At 39.0% G+C, this 22,536-nt stretch overlaps 1 protein-coding gene across 1 annotated transcript in view; it reads left to right on the top strand.

Moving 5' to 3' along the window:
* The window catches only part of ST8SIA4 (ST8 alpha-N-acetyl-neuraminide alpha-2,8-sialyltransferase 4), an 84,399-nt gene that overhangs the window by 6,400 nt on the left and 55,463 nt on the right, over nt 1-22,536 (top strand). The window contains exons 2-3 of the mRNA XM_077817248.1: nt 470-601; nt 10,744-11,001. Coding sequence (XP_077673374.1) covers nt 470-601; nt 10,744-11,001 — 390 coding nt within the window. The remainder of the gene's footprint in view (nt 1-469; nt 602-10,743; nt 11,002-22,536) is intronic.

The following is a 22,536-nucleotide window of genomic DNA, read 5'->3' as shown; positions in this document are numbered from 1 at the left end:
TATGTAGGACTTGTAGTATCATTGGGAGACAAAAAGAATCGATGGTTCCCAGCACATGCATGATAACTGAGAAACTGTGTTGGGGAGAGGGGCGGAAAGCTAATACTTAGTGCATCAATTACAGGTTCTGGCCCACATCTGGTCAGTTTGGGACCATATTCACAATAAAAAGCTCATAGTACATTGTTTCCCCTGTATTTAAGGTATATGATTTAAAATAACTTAAATACACTGCAATTAAAGAGCTTATATATTTTTCAGATTAAGTATTTCCTTGTATCTAAAATACCATTTTGTTAGGTGGAATTTATTTTTTTGAACATGTAAAATGTGTGAGGATGGGGAGAAATTCTTGCTGCTTTTCCTAATGCATATAAATAAAACTTCACTCGTATTTGTGATGTGTAGAAAAATCATCCTGGCAGCCCCAACCTTACCTTAATGGTGTCTTTTCCATATTACATTTCAGAGATGGTGAGTTGAGTTTGAGTAGATCAATGCTCAATAGCTCTGATAAAATAATTCAAAAGAGTGGCTCTTCAATCTTTCAACATTCTGTAGAAGGCTGGAAAATCAATTCTTCTTTGGTACTGGAGATAAGGTGAGTGCCTTGAATAACACACAGTTAATTTCATATTACTATAGCCTATAATTCTCTCCGTCTAGCAAACGTATCTAGAACTCCTGATTTACAGTTTAAAGGTGGCTGTTGCTTAACAAAATACTGTGCTAGTTCTATTTAATGTTGCACGGTGAATGACCTGAAACCCTGAAAAGAAGTAATACTTCCATCCTCAATGTATAAGAATGAATAAGATGTGAGCTTGAAATAACTGTGATTGATCTTTGAGAGGTAGTAAAATTGTAGTAGTATTGACATGTTATGCAGTTTCCTTTTTTCCGTCAAGTTACTTGAGGCCATAATGTGCCTGACACTAGGGTGGTCGTACTGCGCAGTAAGAGGAAGCCACAACCTCTCACTCTAGGTGGTTAGAGCAGGGCTTCCTGGACCTTGGGCCCAAGCCTGGGGGCTAAACGAAGGGAGACCAGAGGGCTGTGGGTATAGTACTTCCTCTCCCTGTCAAGAAAGCAGGGATCAGAAAGGGTAGGGAATGTGTGAAGCCTTCGCTGGCAGAATTGAGCCAGTAGGTGTGGTGGAATATGCTATACCCAGCGAAGGACTGTGGAAAGTTGCGTGCCTCCATGCTAGGGCAGCAGGGCAGTCTATGTACAGGCCCATATTTGGGGCATTGAGCAAAAATTCAGTCTAGTCCTTAAAGTGGGGCATCTGTGCCCTTTCTATGTAACCATTTTCTTTTTTAAGTGGCAAATCCTGAAGTCCTTAATCAGGTAAAACTCCTATTTATGCAAGAGTAGTTTGCCTAAATAAAGGTTTAGTGAGGCCTGCTGTATTGGGCCCATCGTTTTTATGTCTTGAATACTAAAGCAAAGAGAATATATTAATAGCTCAATGATAATTAGCATGTGCAAAGTTGTGGTAAAAGGAATCTGTGGGATACTTATGACTCTTGAATGTACATCTGAACATCCATATGCTCTCACCATCCCTTTCAGAACAACCTGAAATGTTTGCCATTATCTTGCTCATCACCATCATCTTCCTCATCACCAGTGGCCATCATCTTGGCATCTCCCAAGGGCTACTCCATCTCTCGCTTCCCAAGCACACAGGCTGGGATACAACCTTTATGTTACGCTGACACCACTGTCTCTAATACATATTCAGTTAGGGTTTCTCTCCTCTTCCTTATTTGTATTTCCTCACTCTACTAATGTTGGCATGCCCTTCTCCTGTAGGTTAGTATATGAATGATGTCATCTTACTATCATATATTCAATTCATTGCCCATGACACTATTGTGGTCAGACATCAGCAGATGTCTGACCATCCTAAAATATCAAAAGCTGGTGTTGGCTCATGTGCCTATGGTTGGCTGGTGTTATGGACAAACTTCCCCCTTAAAAGTACTCTATTCTGGGTTCCCCAAAACTAAGGAGTGACCCATTAGGCCATTTATCTGCACCCAAGTTCATAGGCCTCAAGCCTTATGCTAATTACGGAAGCCAGTGTCTTACAGGATAGAGGCCTGTAGGTTCCTTGCATTACTACTGAAAAAGAATAAATGCTAAAGCTAGCTCTACAGGCTACAGTGATTAGTAAATGAACTCTAAAGTGAGACCTACCTTTAACAAATACTTGGTCCCATTCTTCTTTAAGTTACACCAGTGTAAATTTGGAGTAAGTCCAGTGATTTTACTTACTGCAGTTTTATGTTGGTGTGACTGAGAGCAGAAGTAGTTCCACATGTGAACTACTTCTTAATTTAGTCCAAATTTTGCTATTTTTGCTAGTGCTGAGTTGTACCCTTAATGCATGAGTGGCCCCACTGAAATCTGGGGGGGCGTGGTAATGGGCAGAGTAAAGTTCTGCTTACGAATAAGGGTGGCAAAATCAGACTCTTAAGCTACTTTTTGCTTCTGTTAGTACTCTAGAGCCTATTTGGCTCACGCATAGTTAATTAATAACTAAATTTTGCTCTAATTTACACCTAGTGTAAATTAATGTAATTCCTATATCAATGGGATTATTTCGGGTTTAAATGGATGTAATGGATAGAACAACTTGAAGTGGGGATGGTGAGTGAGCTCAAAAGACCACTTCTTGACTTTCAAATCCTAGGTTGTTGGGCTGGCAATTAGCAAAATCATTGTTTTACTTGCAAACTGAGCATATTTGCTATGCAAGTAATTGAGAGAACGTAATTATGAAACCCAGTAATACCTTTTTTAGTCACTTTCCAAAATATAAACATTTAAAACAAATCTATCTGGTTATGCAGGGCAAACCATAAGTGTGACCTTCAGCATTGTAGTAAGTATTTGGTTTACAGGTTACAGAACGAAGCGCAGAATGTCATACAGTTGACAAACTTAATTTTCCCCAGTTTCAAGAAAGCAAAATATAACATTAAGACAAGGAGAACAAATGTTGAGGAGAGTGTCAGATAAATGCTGCAAAGCCTGTTTCTAGAGCTCTATCACACACGCTATCTTTAAACTACCAAAAATCTTCTGAAAAGTGTAAAGAAAACTATTGTAGAAACAACAGTGAGTCAATGCAGATACAGCAGAAACAAAAATAATGTTACTGAGAGAACTTTTTAAAATACTTTGGGCGTATCTTCACTATGGAGCTAAATCGGCATTGCTGCAATCGAAGCAGCAGCATTGATTTAGTGGGTCTGGTGAAAATGTGCTAAATCGATGGGAGAGTGTTCTCCCATTGATTTCTGTTCTTCACCTCCCCAAGAAGAGTAAGGTAAGATGGTGGGAGAGTGTCTCCCATTGACACTGCATGATGTAGACGCTGCGGTAAGTGGATCTAGCTACATTGACTTCAGTTATGTTATTCACGTAACTGAAGTAGTGTAGCTTAGATCAATTTACTGCGGTAGTGTAGATCTGTCCTTCTTTTGAATAAGTGTAAAACATTACATAATGGTTTATTAAAATGACGATGTAGACTATGGTATCATCACAGCAACACATGTGAAGAAGAGCACATGCTTTCTCTTAGTATAAGTAGGAAATATTCCACTACACCAGTGTGAAGACTAAGTGGCTCCTTGCTTTTTGAGCCATAGTGGTAATGAGCATGAGCATCAAGTCATGCAAGTAGCTTTTAGCTGAATAGGACTTAGGCCCGCATCCTGCCCTAGTCCTCAATGCGAGGGGGATCAGGGATGCTGACAGATGCTGAGGAATTGCTTTCCAGGAATCCTTGCTGCCAGGGTACATGCTAGTCAACAATGGTGGATGAAGGTTGGGAACAACTTCTACAGAGCTGACCATGCCTTTCGGAAACAGTCAATTGCTATATCTGGTCCCCTTTCTGATACTCTCTAAACGCTGAGAAGAAATCTTATTCTTCTGCTTCCACAACAGGCTCTCTGTGCAACCTTGCCAGCCCATGAACAACAATAAATAGGATCTATCCCTTAATATTTTTTATACTGTTGGAGTCATAGGGACTAACTTCAGAATGTCTCTAGCAAACTCCTAGAGTGTTTTCACTGCTAAAGTAATTGTTTAGCGTTCCAAAGTATGTTAAATGCACTATGTGGATCATGAAGATGATTCATGCTCCTATTATTGCAACTGTTAGTGTGAATAAAATGTTCGTACTTGTGGTATGAGGTATGCCATAGCAAATAACACAGAGAGAAACACACAATAAAAAAAAGCTATCACCTACTGAATAATGTATAAAAAGTTGTTAGTTCTTTGCAATGGAGAAATAATTTGTGAAACCCTTAATGTATAGTGTACAGGCATTTTATAAAACACAATAGATGGCAGCGACTGCTGTGTATTACATCAGCTTGACACCCACAATAAAAAGTTCAAAATGTGAAAAACTTCTGACTGGGATTTGCTTTCTACACGGATAGCATGTTTCATTGTGTGACTGGATCTAACCTCTAGGCAGCTGAAAGTCTATGGTTCATTTTGTACTATATCTTGAGCACTCTCCATTACCATTTTTGACTTGCACAAGTAAATGACCGCTTTCCACCATCTACAGAAGTCCTAACTTTTTTTATTTATTTATGTATATTTAATCAGATTCTTGAGATGGTCATGTTCACACAGGTGGGAGGGTGAGCAGCTGCTAAGCTGTTCCATGATCAAGACTCTGTGGGCAGGTTTATATATGAGCTCCTGTCATCCATCAACTGGCCCTTGTGGGCCTTAGCACCTGTCTCTAACCTGGGAATCAGTAGAGGCTGATATGGTAGCCTCTGAGAACATACCTGTTTAGAGAGGAGGGGGGGCATAATTAGTTAGTAATTGGAGATTGCAGCAAATCTGCTGCCTTCCCAGTTGTGACTGCTCTGGTGAGAGCGTGATTTTCATATTGATGGTACCCTTTGCCTGCTGCCAAGTTAATTTCAGAACAGATAGCAGCTCCTGTGCCTGAAGGGAGCCAACTAGTCTCCTTCCTAAGTATCTGCTGGCTCAGTCATATGGAGGAGACTCCACCTGCTCATGGAAATTGACACCCTCCTCATATTTTTTTCTCAGTCCTTGCTATACTGGATGACAATAAGGTTGTGTGGGTGGTAGTGGGGGTAGTGTCAAAGTAGAGATTGTGCTGTCAGGATGGGGGATGTAGTAGAGTTGATGAGGAGCTTATTGTCCAGGGATGACTCAAGCACATCTGAGATACAACCTCCGAGGTCTTCAGAGTCCCACTCAGGGTGTGTGACCTTCTTTCACCTCCCTTAAACTCCAATAATGTGTAAACGGTTGGGGGTTGAATCCTCAGAGGGAAAGCAAGGAGAAAATTACCCAAGTGTCTAGTGTGCTGTGTCAGGGAGCAATGAATGGAGATTCCTGTTAAGTAAGAAGAGTGGAAGCCTGCAAAGTGCCCAGCCAGGGCTTTAGTACAGGAAAAGTCAGTAGCTATTTTTTGTATGTGATCCTGCATCGATACTCACAACTAAAATGATCCCCTCACTTTTTTTGTCTTCATTCGTTTGTGAAGTCCATCAATTAGAGTGTAAGCTCCTCAGAGTAGGGACTTATTTTTTAATGTGCCTTCTGTGGTATGCCTCACACACTGATGGGCACAGTTTAAAAAAAAAAAATTGATTGGATTGGATATACTTGTGCTTGCTTCATAGGCTTTGCTGCAAGCCAACAAATGACATGCCAAATGTACTGAATGATTCTGTAGCATCTTTCTAAAGGAGCAGTTAGTAATGTGTGAGGCTTGCTAGTTGCTTTTATATATTTAGACGTTTTGTTTATTCTAGACAAAAATACATACAAGGACCAAAACAGAACTAAAAAGCCCAAAGTTGGGCTCAAGTGAGAAGACATGTAAGGTTTGCTATTTTTGTATTCTAATTAGAGAAATTAGTTTTACCTACTGTCAAAATGATCCATTTGATATTTAAAAATCAGAGACTACTTTACAGAGATGCTTTAAGGGCAATTAAAAACACGTGCAGATATTCTTAACAGTGACCATTTGCCTTTAAGTAATCAGCAACAGTTCCTTGGAGAAGTTAAACATGAATCTCCCTTTTTTTATAGCATGCAAAAAGCTCGTTGCAATTACTAAATATATATTCTCAAAAATGTACAGTATGTAAAAACTGTTAGAATTGCTTATCTGTCAGTTATGTCTGTTAGTGATCACTATGCATAGTGAGAGCATGAAAAGAAATACAGAAAAATAAAAATTGGTTAATCAAATTAAAGTATGCATTTTTTCACTGATTCAAAATTATTAAAAATCAAAACACACTCCCATTTATCCAGATGACCCAGGGGACAGAGGTGATGCTAGCCCATTGGGGGCCCAAAGCAGAAATGCCCCCCGCCCAACACAAACTAAAAAAGCAAATAGAGGGCTCCCTTGAGCTGCTCAGGACCCTAAGCAATTGCTTATTTCTGCTTATGCTTGGAGCCAGCTCTGCTGGGCAATATCCAAAACTTTCAGATAATTGGGCATTTGGATAAATGGAAGTGTTATTAACTAACCTAGGACTACATGGGGGGGGGGCACTGTGTGGATTTGGATAAATAGTATTTTCAGATAACTGGAATTATAGTATGCTACCTTCTGTTTGGATGCACAGCTGAAGGCAAGCCCAGTTGTTCCCTGTGAAACAATAATATTTTTGGTTCTCCCTCTTAATATAAACATTTTAAAAAATCTGTATGAACATAAAGCCACAATCTGCTTTCAGAGACACATGTGCAATTCCTATAGACTTCATTAGGAGTCAGTGGGAGAGGTGTGAGACTTGAGAGGGGGAGGGGGCAAAATTTGGTCCCCAAATGCTTATCTAAATCTATATTCAGCCAGATAAAGAAGGTGAGTTGGTAATACCTTTTCAGGGAAAGCACCATTTAATTGATAACTCATCGTTTTAACTAAATCTTCAATAACTAATTTTGAAATTAAGAACTTCCTCTGCATTCCGGATGGTGTATGCTTAATGAATGGTATCTTGTAAAGCTTTGGTAAGAATTAGGCTATTGTCTTTGCCAGGGGAGGACCTCTCAGTGTAGTTCTAACACCTTTAACGCTACAGTGTTTCTGGGATTGGTCTGGCTTCTTAGATATTTATGGTGCTCTTTGGCAAGTTTCCCTCATGAGTTGTTTCTGCTAGAGACAAATGGAACATAAACCCTGACCCTTTCTGGAAACTAGAACTTCCAGTGCTAGCTACCTTGGGGATGTGAATCTTCCTGGAGATGTGGTCTCTGTGGATCTTGCTGGGAGATTTGAAGTTGAGAGATTGGTCCATTTTCTTGAACAATCATCAGTGAGCTACAAATTAATCCAGAGCCTTTAAATTCAAAAAGTCTACCCACCCAACTCTTCTTCAGTGTACACAATTCTCAGGCAGAGATTGGAGAAGCTACCATTGTTTATGGCACTGTGGCACAGTACAAATATTGCATTTTGAGTTTTGTAATGATAAACTACATATTCAGAGAAAAATGCCAGTTTATTCTATGGACTCCTTTTAATATCTCCCAGAAAGCTATAAATAAGTGTCATCGCTAATAATTATATATTGCCTACAAAGTAATCCACAGTTATGCCCACAATTTTGATATAAACTGAAATCAGAAGCTCATATTAAGAGCGAACTCTCCAACAAATGATCATGTCAGCAACAGAGCTATCTTGTAAACTTGTCCTGTAAACAAAGCTGTAAATTGTGAATTACCTCTTATTCAAATTATTCCATACATGTGTATGAAAGACTTCTATTAATTTTAATGGGAGCTGGATCATGACCTTCATGCATTTAAAAATAATTAACTAGTGAATTTAGGCTGTTAATTACCCATATTCAAATTAATAAGTACAAGTCACAGTTCAAGCCAGGGCTCTTTCTGTCTAATCTCTTTCATGTTAATTGAGAGAAAGTTATTCCCCACTTGGATGCTTTTACTGTGTGTCTTTTTAAATTTTAAAACAATACATGGGAAATCCTATTTATGTGCAAACATAGCTGCACGTTGGCTAACACACACATAATAGACGGGTCCTTCTTTGATATCAAAAGTGTGTATTAGGTATTGAAAGGGAATCCTCCTGATCCCCCTTCTCTTGTGATTCTTATTTCACTCAGGTCCTAGAGAGTCCTTTTGACATTTTCACCTATTCATTGAGGCTCTCCATTGTGGCGGCCACCTTCTAGCTGTAGTCACCATCTCCTTTAAAAAGCCCCAACTCTGAGGGCTGCATTCCTATGTAATGAACATTTTTACCAATCTGCTTAAATGTTTTTCTTCATTCATTCTTTTTCTAGTCATTTCCATCTCTATTGCAGGTACCCACAAAACTAGGCACACCAAACCCACAGGGCTTTTAAGTCTATTACACTTACGGGCTGAAGAAATTCTTTATCTTGCTTTACAAAAAACAAAACAAAAAAACCCTGCCTTGCCATTTACACCATTTACCAAAAGCTTAAAGCATTTAAGGTTTTAATATCTCCCATTCTGCTTCATTATTCTCAGTCCCTCATGCATGCTACATCATCAGATGTCCTTACTTTGATGCCACTTCATACATACACAAGAGCCCTAAAATAGAATTTGAAGGTTTTCTCTTTATTTTAGTTAGGTTTAAGATGTGTGAGGTAACATTAGAAAAAAAAAAATCTTACTATGTTTCACTTTCCCTTAGGCTTTTAAGGTAAATTCCAGTGTTGCAAATGTTTTGTAACCAGTTTCATTATTAGACATTCTCTTGTATCTTGAGGCAGTGAGACAGGATAGCTGACTGGCCTACATGATGATGTTGTGTTTTTGTCCCTTCACATCTGGAGAATATTTCCCCCCTTTCATTTCCCAGTAGGTATTTCTAAATAGCTTGTACAGCAGTTAAAACAGCAGGGTGGTTTTCTGGTAAGTATTGATCCTGTTCTAAGGATTAGCAATGCAGAGTCCTTAAAGTGACTATAAGAAAATGCTATTTTTACACTCAACAAAATGCTTGTTGTGCATTCAGAGTCTTATCTGCTGACTTGAATGACAAAAATGTCTCTTTTTACAGCTTTTTTTCCCCCTCCTGTTAGAATTGCAGAGCCAATGCTGAGGTAGAATACCTTTTTAGGGAAATTTGTTAATTGATAACAAATCTGCTTCAACTAAATCTTCTTCCATAACCAGTTTTAAAATTAAGACCCCTCTTCGGCCTTCTGGATGGCATATGTATAATGAGCAGTCTCCAGTAAGCTTTAGTAAGAGTTAGGCTAATGTCTTTGCCAGGTCAGGACCTCTCAGTATAGTTCTAACCCCACTTCTGCATTCCATCCTACTGAGCACCTGCTTAACTTTAGACATGTACCGTAGTCCCATTAACAAACATAAGTACATAGCTGAATAGGTATGGACTTAAACATGTGCTTAAATGCTTTGCTGATTTGGGATTTGTAGCTGGTGGTATTTGTACAATTGGGCTCTGACAGAGTGGACCAGATTCTTTTCCAACTTGTGCATTATCAAGTAAATTGTTTACTAAGGCCCAGTCTACATGTAAAGTTGCACTGTTGATTTTAAAACTGATGTAGCTAAAACGGTGAAACTTTGGCTGCAGACACTCTTCGACTGTTTTAAACCTGGCTGTTCGGCTTGCAGAGGTGCAAGCTAAACTGACATAAACCGGATTTAAATCTTTGAGTGTCCACACAAAGGTACTCTTAACTTGGTTTAATAGTGGCTTATTTTGGTTCATCTTAAACCCGTTCCTAACTGACTTAAGATAAACCAAAATAAGCCAATATTAAACCAAAATAAGTGTCTACATTAGGGTTTGTACCAGTACAACTGAACTCGTTTAATTAAACAACTGCAAGTTTGTGCAGACGAGGCTTAAATTGAACTTAAATTGTTTTAAGTTACAAAACTGCAATTTCTCTGTGTAGACAAGTGCTAAATTCTAATGAGTTATATATGTGCAAGCACACTGAATAATAATACCAACTTGGTGCTTAAAACTGAAGGGCATGGTGATCAGAGGAACTCTGCAAATCTTTTAAAAGTGCGGTTCCAACATGATCATGGATCTGTTTAAAAAAAAAAAAAAAGGCATTATGGGGAATCCAGACTTCTCTCCTGCTGATTTCCATGACAGAGCTGCTCAGTTTACAGGTTAAAACAAGTTTTATTTCGCTGCCAGCTCTGACAACTCGACCAAGGCTGTGAGAGCCATGCTAGTTCATTCCTTGATTTTTGACACACGAGGCTACTTTGAAATCCTTTGTAAATATCTTTTAACTTACCGGTTGCTAATAAAATAAGATGATGCAGTTTATTCTGTAATCTGTGCATTAACCCACATGCCAGATAGTTTTCTAAAACACTACTCAAAACCAGTTACTGCGCATATGCACTGTCCAACTTTTAAAACTTGAATCCATCGTCACTCAATTCTTTAACACCTGGTGATTTAGACTGTCTTTGAGTAATTGCTTGTCACATTACATTTTTTAATCAAGACCATAAGGGTTTCTAATGGAGCCCTAACATAACTTTATAGCACCTGAAATGGCCATAGTCTAATATTATGGGAATGAAAATCTGAAACCTCACACTCTCTTTTATGTTATATGTTTTATACCATATTACTAAAAGATGAGCTGATTGTGAGGAATGAATACTGTCTGCCTGTTTCTTTCAAAATAGGAAGAATATTCTTCGGTTTTTGGATGCTGAAAGAGATGTCTCAGTGGTCAAAAGCAGCTTCAAGCCAGGAGACGTAATTCACTATGTGCTAGACAGACGTCGCACCCTGAACATTTCTCAGGATTTGCATAGCCTCCTTCCTGAAGTTTCACCAATGAAGAACCGTCGGTTTAAAACATGTGCAGTTGTGGGCAATTCTGGCATCCTCCTGGACAGTGAATGTGGAAAGGAGATTGACAGCCATGACTTTGTAATAAGGTGAGCTTTCATCTGCAGCTGGGGATTATAGCCTGCTATCTGTCACTTTCGGGGGGAGGGAATGGCAGAAATGCTTTAACCTGAGAGATCAATTTCCGGGATTATTTGGAATTACTGAGTAATTTATCTGAAGTGATATTTTCACTGTGTGATGCCTCAATTTAAATACATTTTGGTATGGAAAAAATAAGATTACTTCTATATTGAAAATGAGAGGTGTGCACATTAGGAGGTAGAAGACAGATTCATATTACTTGTTGCTTGTGTTTGTTCATTTGTTTTATTCCAGATAAAATCATTACTCTGGCAGAAGAGTTGGTCCTATAAATGGAAAATTGTTCTTTTCCAAAATCTCTTCCTGTCTCTTGGCCAGTAGATGTGGCCTAGCAGTAAACTACTCAATTACTTTATATACAGTAGTGGGGGGCAAAATTTCATTGTGATGCATTGGAATTTAGTCAGATGCTTTCTGGTAAGGTAACTGAAAGCCACACATCTCTCTCACTGCACATTGCACTGAAAATATATCCCTACAGCATGTACAAAAAGTTTATTTTCTTTAGTGTAGATACTCAAACATGTTCAACCGCCACAAAATTTTGTCTTAGGACTTCACAGATCAATGGCAAATTAAGAGCAGTTACTGGCTCCATTTGACAAGCTGTCATTATATGAACATACATAGATAAATTTAAACAAAAAAGATAGTCTGTGCTTTTTAAGCAAAGTCTCCATTGGTATGGAACCAGGAGGGTGAAATGATGGTGATAAAGAATTATATATGTAGGGTTAGCTCACATCACTGCTCCTGTTCTTGTTTTTCCTCTTCTATCTTGTACAAAGCTGGTGGTCAAAGAAACTTGAAAAGGACGGGGTCTGTGAAAGGAAAAATTATAGTTCTTTTCTTTTCATAAGCCTGGGAGTTTCAAAAGCTTTCAGTGTAGGTTGGACATTTAACTCCCTTAGGCAGCTTTGAAATGCAAGCTAAAGAAATACATCACCCTTTTCCTAGTAGTCACAATTGGCAGGAATTATTGAGTAGTATTTTCTTTAAAGGCAAGATTTTAGGCTTGAATAGGGAAACGCAGCAAGTTTTTTAGAAAAACTTAAGAAAACCTCATTAGTATATTGGACAATGTAAAATACATTTCATCGTTCTTCATCACAGCTAGATATCCCATTTTATGATGATCTGCAAAAAGAGCACTTTTCCAAAGATGCTAATAAAAATGGATACAGATCCTTTGGATTCTATTATGGAAAAATGCTGCATGTCATTTAGGGTTGCCAAAGACCTCAGATAGTCCTGCACCTTGCTAACTGAAGGGCCTGCCTTTTTTGTTTTGGACAGTGACACTGCAGAAAGCTGGGAGGACAGAGACAAGAAAATTATCAAGAGTTGGAAGCTATATTATAATGTCTGTCTTCATATTCCATTCTGTCCTACAACACGTGACCCAAACACTGCACATACAGATATAGGAGCTATATTTTATTTTGGAATTATTTCAGTGACTGGCCAGAGACTGCCCTTTCCTTTTCCATGAGTGTTCGACTTGTACTGAGAACGCTTTGATTCTGCCAAGTTGGAACTCCTGCTTATAGCCAAGAGAGTTCATTATAAACAGTCCATTGCCTAACTGCACTTAGCCTGTAGCTTCTTTGTTGATGTTATGCCCTCTTGCAGTTTTAATGTGTTTGACTTGACAAGCTGCACAATGATGCAGATACCAGACTTTCTGCAGGAAGTTCTTCTATGTGAAAGCAAACTCGTGATTGTCCCTCAAAAAGGCCTGGATTCAGCAAAGTACCTAAGCATATATTTAACTTTAATTGTGTGCTTAATTCCTATTGAAGTCAAATAACTCATCGCTAAGACCTCCTGTGCCTATCCCCAAAACACATCTTTTCTAGTAGTGAAACCAGAGAATGAGCTCTAATATTAATTTTGAACTAACAAAGAATTTGAGCTCTATGGAATAAAGATAAAGTATGTTTGCAAAGGTTTAATCTACAGAAATTAGCCTGTGAATAAAAGGAAAATGATAAAGCTCAGTATGAACATCAGGAAGCAAAATCTGCAATTTAGATTGAAGGCACGTGTATCACTTCAGTGCAGTCCCATCACATCAGAGGAACTAGCCATAATAATCAATATTCCTAGTATTCCAGAATATGGTCAGATTAGCCAAGAGTGAATCCTTCATATGAACAAGAGGCAAGGAAGTGAGTGTGTGACTTTGGAGTATGTATGGTACAGAGATTTTATTCACTGGTCAGACCTTAAAACTCTTCAAAAGTGCACAGAACGTGTATGGCTAAACTGCATTCAGAGACCTTTCACTGCTTAAAGTATGTAGTAAGGAAGTCCTTTAGGAATTATGGGAGAAGAATGAATATATCTTTTTGCTAGAAGGAGGAGAGAAAGGAACCTAATAAAAGTAAACCGCACTCTATGCTTCCTTCATGCTGGATAATTGTATTGCTGTAAGGGCTCAGGTATGAACTCCATGAACTGACTTTGCTGCTGCTTTTGGTTGATGTCTCTGAAAATAAAATATACACATCTTATTCACCACGCTTCTTTGCTTTTCTGAAAAAGCAGTTGTATAGGCTATATTGGACTCACAATTGACCATACAAACTAATGAAGAAAGCTTCTGTAGACTCTAACATTTTTGTGTAGTATAAGCAAACAATCTTAGAGAGATACTTATATTGGTTTGGTAAAACTAAATAATATTCTGTTAATTTTGGTAATACTGTGTTTTCCTCTTAAGAGATTCATGAAAGGAAATACATAACAAAAAGTATGTATGTGATTTATTAGAACAGGAGTATCTTGATCACACTACCCCTAGTATCAGTGGTCTTCTTAATTTGATGGTGGCAGCGATAGTGAAAATGAGACCAGAGTCTGAAGATAAGGAAGGTACTTCAGACATTCTACAGTATTTGAATTGTGATACAGTAAATCCAGCAATCTTGCATTACAGTATGATGGAATTGGATACTACATTAAGGTAACCTGAAAATATTAATAACCAATGAAATGACTTGGACACCCTAAAAGCATTATCAAGTGTAGAAGGAAGCATTCACTATGTAGTTTATTTAAATTTTATAGTGTCAGATCTCTAAGGTAATCATCCAAGGTCATTAATAACTGGCCCCCTTTCTGTGAAACATCACAGTGTGCTGTACGCTGATGTGTCAGACCTATCATAGTCCCTTGGAGCATGCAGCTAGCTAAAGGAGAAAATAACTAGGTTGTGTTTAAAATGTTTCTTAAGCCAGATTTTTTAAAAATAGGTACCTAATAAAGAGAGACAGTGTATGCATACATGGGAACAAACAGGTAATTGTGCTAGTAAATTACAGTTGCATGAATGCAATTATCACTCCTCTTTACAGAGTGCTAAAAATATATATGTAAACACACAACTGTATTTGCAAATGCAGTTGTATGTTTTGTCAGTGTAACTATCTGTTTTTACCATATTTAGGGCACATCTTAAGCAGCTATTTTTGAGGTAAAGCATAACTCTACATATGCACAGGACTTGATTCTTTTCATGCACCAGTGTAAATCAGGAGTAACTTCTTTTGTCAGGGGCCAGATCTTCTGCTGGAGTAAAGTGGCTGAGCTCTGTCAAGTTCAGTAAAGCTACAACAGCTTAAGCATCAGAAGGTCTGACCCAGTTGAGTTAACTTAGTGAGAGAGGAGAATCAGGCCTCTCTTCTCTTAAAATGGTACTGATTGCAAATTGTTTTCTCTTCAGATTCTTTCCTTGTCACCTTTTAAAGCTAAGTGTATCCAAGTAAATGAGCCCTGATCCCTGCATCCACAGTACTGATGTGGTAAATCACAGCATGTAGCATTTCTGTATGATACCATGAAAAGGTTCCTTAACTCCAAGAACACCTGTCACTCTATGAAAGGAATCAGTGCTGTAAAAAAATAAAATACACTGATTACTTGCAGGCTGCTGAGAAGTGGCCTGGCTCAACTTGCTGCTGTTCTGTAGTTCTCTAGCTGTTGAATCAGACAGATATAAGATGGTGTTCTTGTCTAAGATTAAAACAGGTCAGGCTTGTTCCTCCACTGAGGATGTTTTCTAAACAATATTTCTACTGCTGTTGCTCTCAGGAAAAAAAAAAATACACTTGCAGTAAGATTCAGTAGATCTCTGCAGCTCTAAGGATTCCTTTCCTTTGTCTGCATAGTATGATTGTGCTTTTTCTTTAAAGATAAGTTGCAAGGATTTAGACAACCAAACAGACAATAGCCATAGGACTACATGTGCTGAATGCCCCCAAATGACGAGAGTGAAATAGGCATTCAGGACACAAACGATTTTAACCTTAACCATTTTTCTGACCAGCTCTCACTGTCCGAGTTTTTCAAGCATGAACTCTGCTAGTGATGTTACACCCACTAAAGAGTATAGAGCTAACCTTAGTAGGGCAAGCAAGTGGCAATTTTTTTTGTTTATATGGTGGTTTTAAGACCTTTGTTTAAAAATATACAATTTTATATTTTTAGACATATATTGTAAGATAATTGTAATGTTTCCAGGTATCAAAAAGAAGAGCCACTTGTGTACGTGCCAAGAAATGAGTTCAGGATTCTGATTTTTCCTATAACAGCTCGTGAAACCTTTGCACTGTCACAATAAACTATCTGCAGCTACACTGCAAAGTAAGGACCAGATTCTGCCTGCCTTACTGACACTGAGTAGCAACTTACTCCACAAAGAATCCAGACCTAAATATATTAGTATGGGCTAGATGGAGCATTTAGGCTTATCCTTGAGTAAGGGGCAACGCCTACTCCTCTGCTTTAAGAGCAGCTCTGTGAGGAAATTGTAACTTGCCTGCTCCCATCTTCTTTGGTGAGGGGAGTAAGTTGTGAAGTGTCATCTGAGATAATGGTAATTACGACATGTGTATTAAGCAAATTGTTGTGCATAAAGCTACCAAATATTAATTTTGATAATAAACGTTCCATGGAGATGTCGGCTGAGCAGAGAAGGATTTTTTTTCAGTCTATCCCATGACCTTGACTCCCTCACAGCTCTTCAAAACTGTCCACATAGTAAACATTTAATCAGTCTTGGGGTTCTGTCGCAACTTAAGTTACATTTTACCAGAATACTGTATTTATGCATATATGATGCAGTCCTTACTTGCACAAGTAGTTCCATTGGCTTTATATAGGAAAATGATGCATCTCTTGCAGAGATGGACAATAGACTTTTGGGCAAGTGTCTTTCATGTGAGTAAGGGTTTGTAGGATCACTCTGCATGTATGGTCAAAAACAATCTCTCTGTGTCTGTCTCCTAGAGATGTATGGACATACAACTTTGTGCCTATTTAAAGTATTTCTAGTCTATAGACTAGATATGTCTTGAATAAAATGCCAAAATATGAGTCCCTACTTTTTTGAGAATCATTGCCTAAATTGAGAGATGTACAAAGTGCCTGTCCACGTCTGAATGGAGCTAATTCCGAAGAGTTTTGGTGGGCAGGAACACATTGTACTCATTCAGAAAATTTCTTTAGGTTTCTGCCAGCCATTTATTCCAGAACATAATCAGATCCCCTTCCAGTTTGCCCAGGATATGGAAGTAATTACTTCGTAATCTTGTCCACTTTCTGCACAGTCACGCTTTTACAAATAGCCTCATTGAAGTAGTGAGGTGTCACCAATTGAGCCTCATTTGGTGTAGTTTAATTTCAGTTTCCCCCAAATGACCCACAGCAGATTCTTTTGTTTTTATGTTGGTTCATGATGATTCTGGACAGAAATCCAACATTTTGAGTAGAATACTGTTAATCATGGCTCCCTGGAAGGCCTCCAGTGAAGCCTAGAAGTAAGGGCTACCATCTTGTCTGTGTACTTGGAAAAGTCCTTTTTGCTCATGTTTTTGTGTTTTAGTGATGTGATGTTATCTCCCTCCCCCCCCATGGCAGGGAAGGTGAAACTTTTTTTATCTCAAAGGGTTTGACGAGCTTTTGATGAGCTTCTTTCAGTAGGCCAGCTAGTCCCACCAATGTTTGCCTTCCTTCCCCTCATTCATATACCCTCCCCATCTGCAGACCAGACCCATGTCTTTCCCAGAGAGAGTACTGTGACAGCACTGCTCAAACTTCATCCAGGCAGCTGGGGGTTCAGGAGGTGATTTTTCCTTTTTCTTCCCTCTGTAAAATAAAAATCCCAACAAATTTGTAGTGTAGTGCTCTCCTGGCTTCACAAAGCTGCTGCTGCTGCTTCAGCAAAAATAGTTCTGTCTCAGGGACACGTGTCTTCTGTGTTCCTGAAGCAGGGCTAGTGGGGCAGCTCTAGATGGATTTTGGCAGGAGATGAGTGGTTTCATATTACTACAGGCTGTGTAGCTCACTGGATGAAAAAGTGCACATTCCCATGCTAAACATTAATAAAACCCTAAAATATATACAAATAAGTTACTTTTACTAGCAAAAAAATCAGTGTGTGGTTTAGGAGATTCTGGGATATGAAGCCTTTAAACCTGTAGGTTGCCATTGTGAATCAGATCCAAGTAGATCATGGCTAAAGTCCCACTATTGTAAGTTGATCTGAGTGGACAGCCCTGAGCCCATTGAAATTAAGGGTCTGCACAGATCAGCTTGTAGGATCAGGGCCCAGATTTTGACCAGCTGACAACTGTGCTGGTTCTCTATGAGATGAGTTGATGATCTCAGTCAATTTTACTAGAATGTGTTTGAATGTGTCAATTGATTTAAAAAACAAAGATGTGAACTACAAGAAGCAAAGGGCCATGTCTTCAGTTCTTTTCAGGTTGCAATATGAAGTGTGCAAACTTGGGGAAACATCAAAACATGAATTTAAGTCATTAAAAGGATCACTGCATACCAGTGATTTGAAATGAGTGAGTCATTCACATTTCTGCCAGTTGAGAAAGGGGAGGGAGGAAGAAAGGAGGGAATTGGGGAGTCACTTTCAGCCTTTTGGAAACATGAACTGTAATAATTTTTTTAAATCTGTCGTTATGAATGAGGGTGGTGTGGGGGTGTGTATGGTGGGGGGATGGGAGCAGGGGTTTGAGTCCTTCCCATGTTGGGGGAAGGAGTCTGGCTATCTTTTTAACCTGTACTTTGAATGTTGTATTGAACTTGTCTGAATCTGATTTAACGTGTATGACAATCCCCAAACATACCATTTCCGCATTCGTATGGTTTAATTTCCTGCTGTGCACTGGAGAAGTGAAATGGCCCCTGGTGTAAATTTAAAGCAGTCTCTAGCTGCTCAAAGTAATGGCAACCCATCTTGGGCTGCAGTGCTGCCCAGAATCCTCACAGTACCAGTATGGACACACTCCTGATTTGTCTCTAGCCATGTCCTCAGCATGCCCTCTATGCCAGGACTAATGGGGGGTGAGGGGAGCAGTATATACCTGCCCTACATTGTGCCTGTACCAGGGGAATGTTTTCATGGTCACTTGTGTGTGGCTCCTTTACAGCAGTTGTATACCTCCAGAACGGTGGATGGAATCTTTCTCAATTTTCAGAGAAATTCTTTAAATTTAGGGAAAAGGGATACCTTAATAAAGTTACCTACTGTACATTTTCATACCTCATTCTAATATATTATTATATTTACTAACCAGCAGATGTTTGTCTTGTATTTTTTTTTTTTGTTTGTGTAGCTTCACTGGGAGTGATACCTAAAAGTTAGAGGAACCTACTCTTAGTGGTTAAACCACTTATATCTCTCATAACAGACAGGTTATATTTCCCATATATCATCTAATACAAAACCCTTTTAACCATAGTACTCTACAAAGAATAAAATTCAACACAAAAGCCACCCAGGAAGCCAAATAAAAATGAGAAATCCAATTTCTCTGTAAATCTCCCCAAACAAAAATTCTGCAATCTTCATGAAACAATTTGCTGCTTCTGTAATCCAGTAGATTCCCCAGATTTGTACTTCTGAGGTTTCTGGTCAGATGAAATTACATTGAAACAGTATTGAAAAATGTTAAGAACTTCTTATTTCTCTTCTAAATCTCCAAACTCCTACCCTAATCTTTTTTTTTTTTTTCCCATGAGGGAAAAATATCTGACTTCCCCCAAAAAAGGGAAACAGTCACAACACTTTATCCCTTCTGTCTCCACTGAACTCTACATGCTGCTAATATACTATGTTACAGAACTCTACTTAAGGTGTGGTAGTAGTCTCAAAATTGTGTCTGTAAAAACAGCATTTTGGGGTTTTATGTTAATTGTCTCAAAGATTTTTAGTGCAAAAGTGCACAGTTTAGAAGTATAAAGATATTTCCTGGCCTCTGCAATTGCTATTTCTGCTGTCCCTTCTTTCTAGGAAGCAGATGGATCTTTGTTGCCCACAGGGTGGATTTGATTTAAATCAAATTTAAATTGCTAGTTAGGAAGACTTGATTTAACCATGGATTTCTACATAACCATGGATTTCTACATAACAACACCTTTTACAACTTTAATACATGTTCTTCACAACTCGGAGATAGACACAGGTATCGTTTTTAGAAGTTACACTCTACACATTTTTAAAGTGATTTTTGAAAACTTTTCAGAGTAGTTTTACAGCTATATCAGAAAATGAATGATTGTTTGATTATTTTTTTCATTTACCAAAGGTAAATGAAGCAAATAGTTCACCTCCCAATGACTTCATAAATATCTCTAATTCAACAGGGTAATCATTAATATTTGGAGGATTTTCTTGCCATGCTGCATTAGGAGGAGAACATCACCAGACAGACATTTAAATTGTTTTATTTAACTAAAACAACAATGTTATGTATTCTGGATTTTTTTCTTCAATAGCAACCATAATAGTTTAACCAAACAAGTATATGAATTTTTGAATTTAAACATAACGTTTGATTTTGTTAATTGTTTTTTTAACTACAATAGTTAAATGAAATATTAAAAAAAATTAAATCTACTACGTCAGCCAGGTCAATACAAGAAACTTAAAATATTGGCTTCTGCAGCTAACTCTGTCATCTCCACCTTTATTTTCCTGTTTGTCCATAATCTGGAAAAGAAAAACAAGCTTTCCTGCTTTTTTAGGTCCCAAACGATTTCTCAATTTGGAATGAATTAGTCCAAAGGAAGAAAATTTTCTTTCTGCACCGGCTGTTAAAAGTGAGATTATCACTTCAGCAGTGTCTGAATCCCAGTGCTTAAGTGACTTCCACCAGTTCACTGGTGTGACTTTCTTTAAAACATCACCAGCAAACATATATTTCTTGAATGGTTCTTATTCCCAAACTGGGAGATCTCTTTTACGGCCCGCTACAATTATAGGCTTTCCCTTCTAGTGAGAGAATGGTATGGTAGATCTTAAATCAATGAAGGCTACACTCAGAAAGACCTCAAGACTTCTGGAATATGCTGCTCAAACAGTTTCACTTTGGTTTCTACTGCCTGTCCCTCCCTTCTCACATTTATCTCCAGACTTCTCCTTGTCTGGATCTATTCCACGCCCAACTATCTTCTATTCCTTGAACTTTCTGAAACTTTGCACTTTTAGAGAGAGGTAAGGGATTGACTCTGTGTACACAAATTTGCAAAGGGACGATAGGGTTGAGGTCCGTTATTTCTCACCTCTAGATATTTATTTAAAACATTTTTGCTGTTAACAAGCATGTTATCTCTGGAGACACAAATGCACAGTTTGAGAACTGGAAAACTAAACATCTGATGGTATCTTCTAGACTCAGCACTGAGTCCCCCTGGGTAGATAGAAAGATTAATTTAAGTAATCTATACAGAAGCCCCTTGAACCGGATAAGATTGGGTCCCTAGTCCATGAACTATTGGAACTCATTTACAAAACTTTTCTTAAACATTACATGAATATATTGTCTCATACTATAGAATTAGAATTTATAATCCCTATTCCATGATGATATCTTTGAGCTATAATGTATCTTAATTAAAACTATCTTTAGATTGCTTTTTTCCCCCTTCAAAGCATTTTATTAAAAAAATCAGATTTTTTTTTTTAAATAATTGATTTTTATCCACCCTGGTTGCACATCAGCATTGTCAGTAAGAAAGATTATGCTAGTCAAATTAGGCCCTCAGTTTTCCAGTGTTCATTGTCTTTAAATTATTCCGTTAGGCCTGGTCTACACTACAGCATTAGGTTGATTTTAAGGCAGTTTATGTTGACCTAATTATGTCAGTGTACATACTACAGCCTTACTTCTGCCATTGTAAGTACCCTGCTACACTGACATAGTAACTCTATGAGAGGCATAGGGATTATGTGGATGTAGTTAGGGTGATGCAGTGTCCTGTAGACACAGCATTACTTACATCTAGTGGCAGTCATTCTTGTCAATTTCTGGCTCCCCAGTCAGGCTGCTGCTCAGTCTCTGCTTCAAGCTAGGCTGCCACCCAGGCTCCCAACTCAAGCTGCTGCCGGGCTATCCACTCCTTCTGGGGAACCTGCTGTGCCCCAGATCCCAACTCTTTGCTCCCAGCTGGGCTGCTCCCAAGCTTCTGGTTTCCCGCTCTGATTTGCTCCCCACTGGGCACATGGCAGCTGACCAGACTCCCAGTGTGAGTCTCCCAGCTGCGAGCCTGGCTGCCCCCACCTCCCTGGGCTCCTGGTTCCCTACTAGCGTGACCCGATTTTTCCCACTTTCTATCTGAACAGGTTGGGTGGTGGTGGTGAATAGGCATCTGTATAAGAGAGGGCTCTGAATATCGTGACTGTCCCTATAAAATATGACATCTGATCACCCTGCTCCCCACTGGGAGCATGGCAGCTGACCAGACTCTGGGTGCGGATCTCCCAGCGGGGAACCTGGCTTCCCTCCCAAGCTCTTGGCTCCCTGCTGGGAGCACAGCTGCACCTGGCAGGGAGCTCTGTGCCCGGAGACTGGTCAGCTGCCCCATTCCCAGTAGTGAGCGGGGAGCCAAGAAGCCCGGTGTGGCTACCCTGCTCCAGGCAGGGAACTGAGCTACTGGCGGGGAGCTGTGTGTGGAGCTAAGGGCCTGGCTCTCAGCCCCCAACACTGCCCCTCTGAAGTTGGTGGAAGCACTTCTGGTGAGGGGACACACCGCCATCAAAAGAAGGGCAGTGGTCATGAACTACCACAATAATTACTGCGGTGGCTGTAATTTGACCTGAGATAGGTTGACTTAAGTTTACAGGGTAGACATGCCCTTAGTGAAACTTGTGTATTCCCCTTACCTTTAGTGAGGTTTGCACAGGTTTAGGTAATTGGAACTTTGATAAACAACTTTTGTTGATTATTCACCAGAAGGAATGGAATCCAGCTCTATTACTCTTAACTCTCCTGGCTTTGTAGGAATAAGAGGTAAGGAAGTAGTAGAAACTTTCTTTTCATTGTGAAAGTAAAGTAAGCAGTTACAATGAGAGCACACAGGCAGCAGCACATCTGGTGAGAGAAGTTGCCAATTTTACAGACTCACTCTTCAGAGCAGAACTGCACGTGTGATAGACAATTTCAATAGAACCTTTAAAA

Source organism: Eretmochelys imbricata, chromosome 5 (genome assembly GCF_965152235.1).
Source record: "Eretmochelys imbricata isolate rEreImb1 chromosome 5, rEreImb1.hap1, whole genome shotgun sequence".
Lineage (NCBI taxonomy): Eukaryota > Metazoa > Chordata > Testudines > Cheloniidae > Eretmochelys > Eretmochelys imbricata.
Note: the sequence above shows the minus strand (reverse complement) of the source record. Positions and strands in the feature narration are given on the sequence as shown.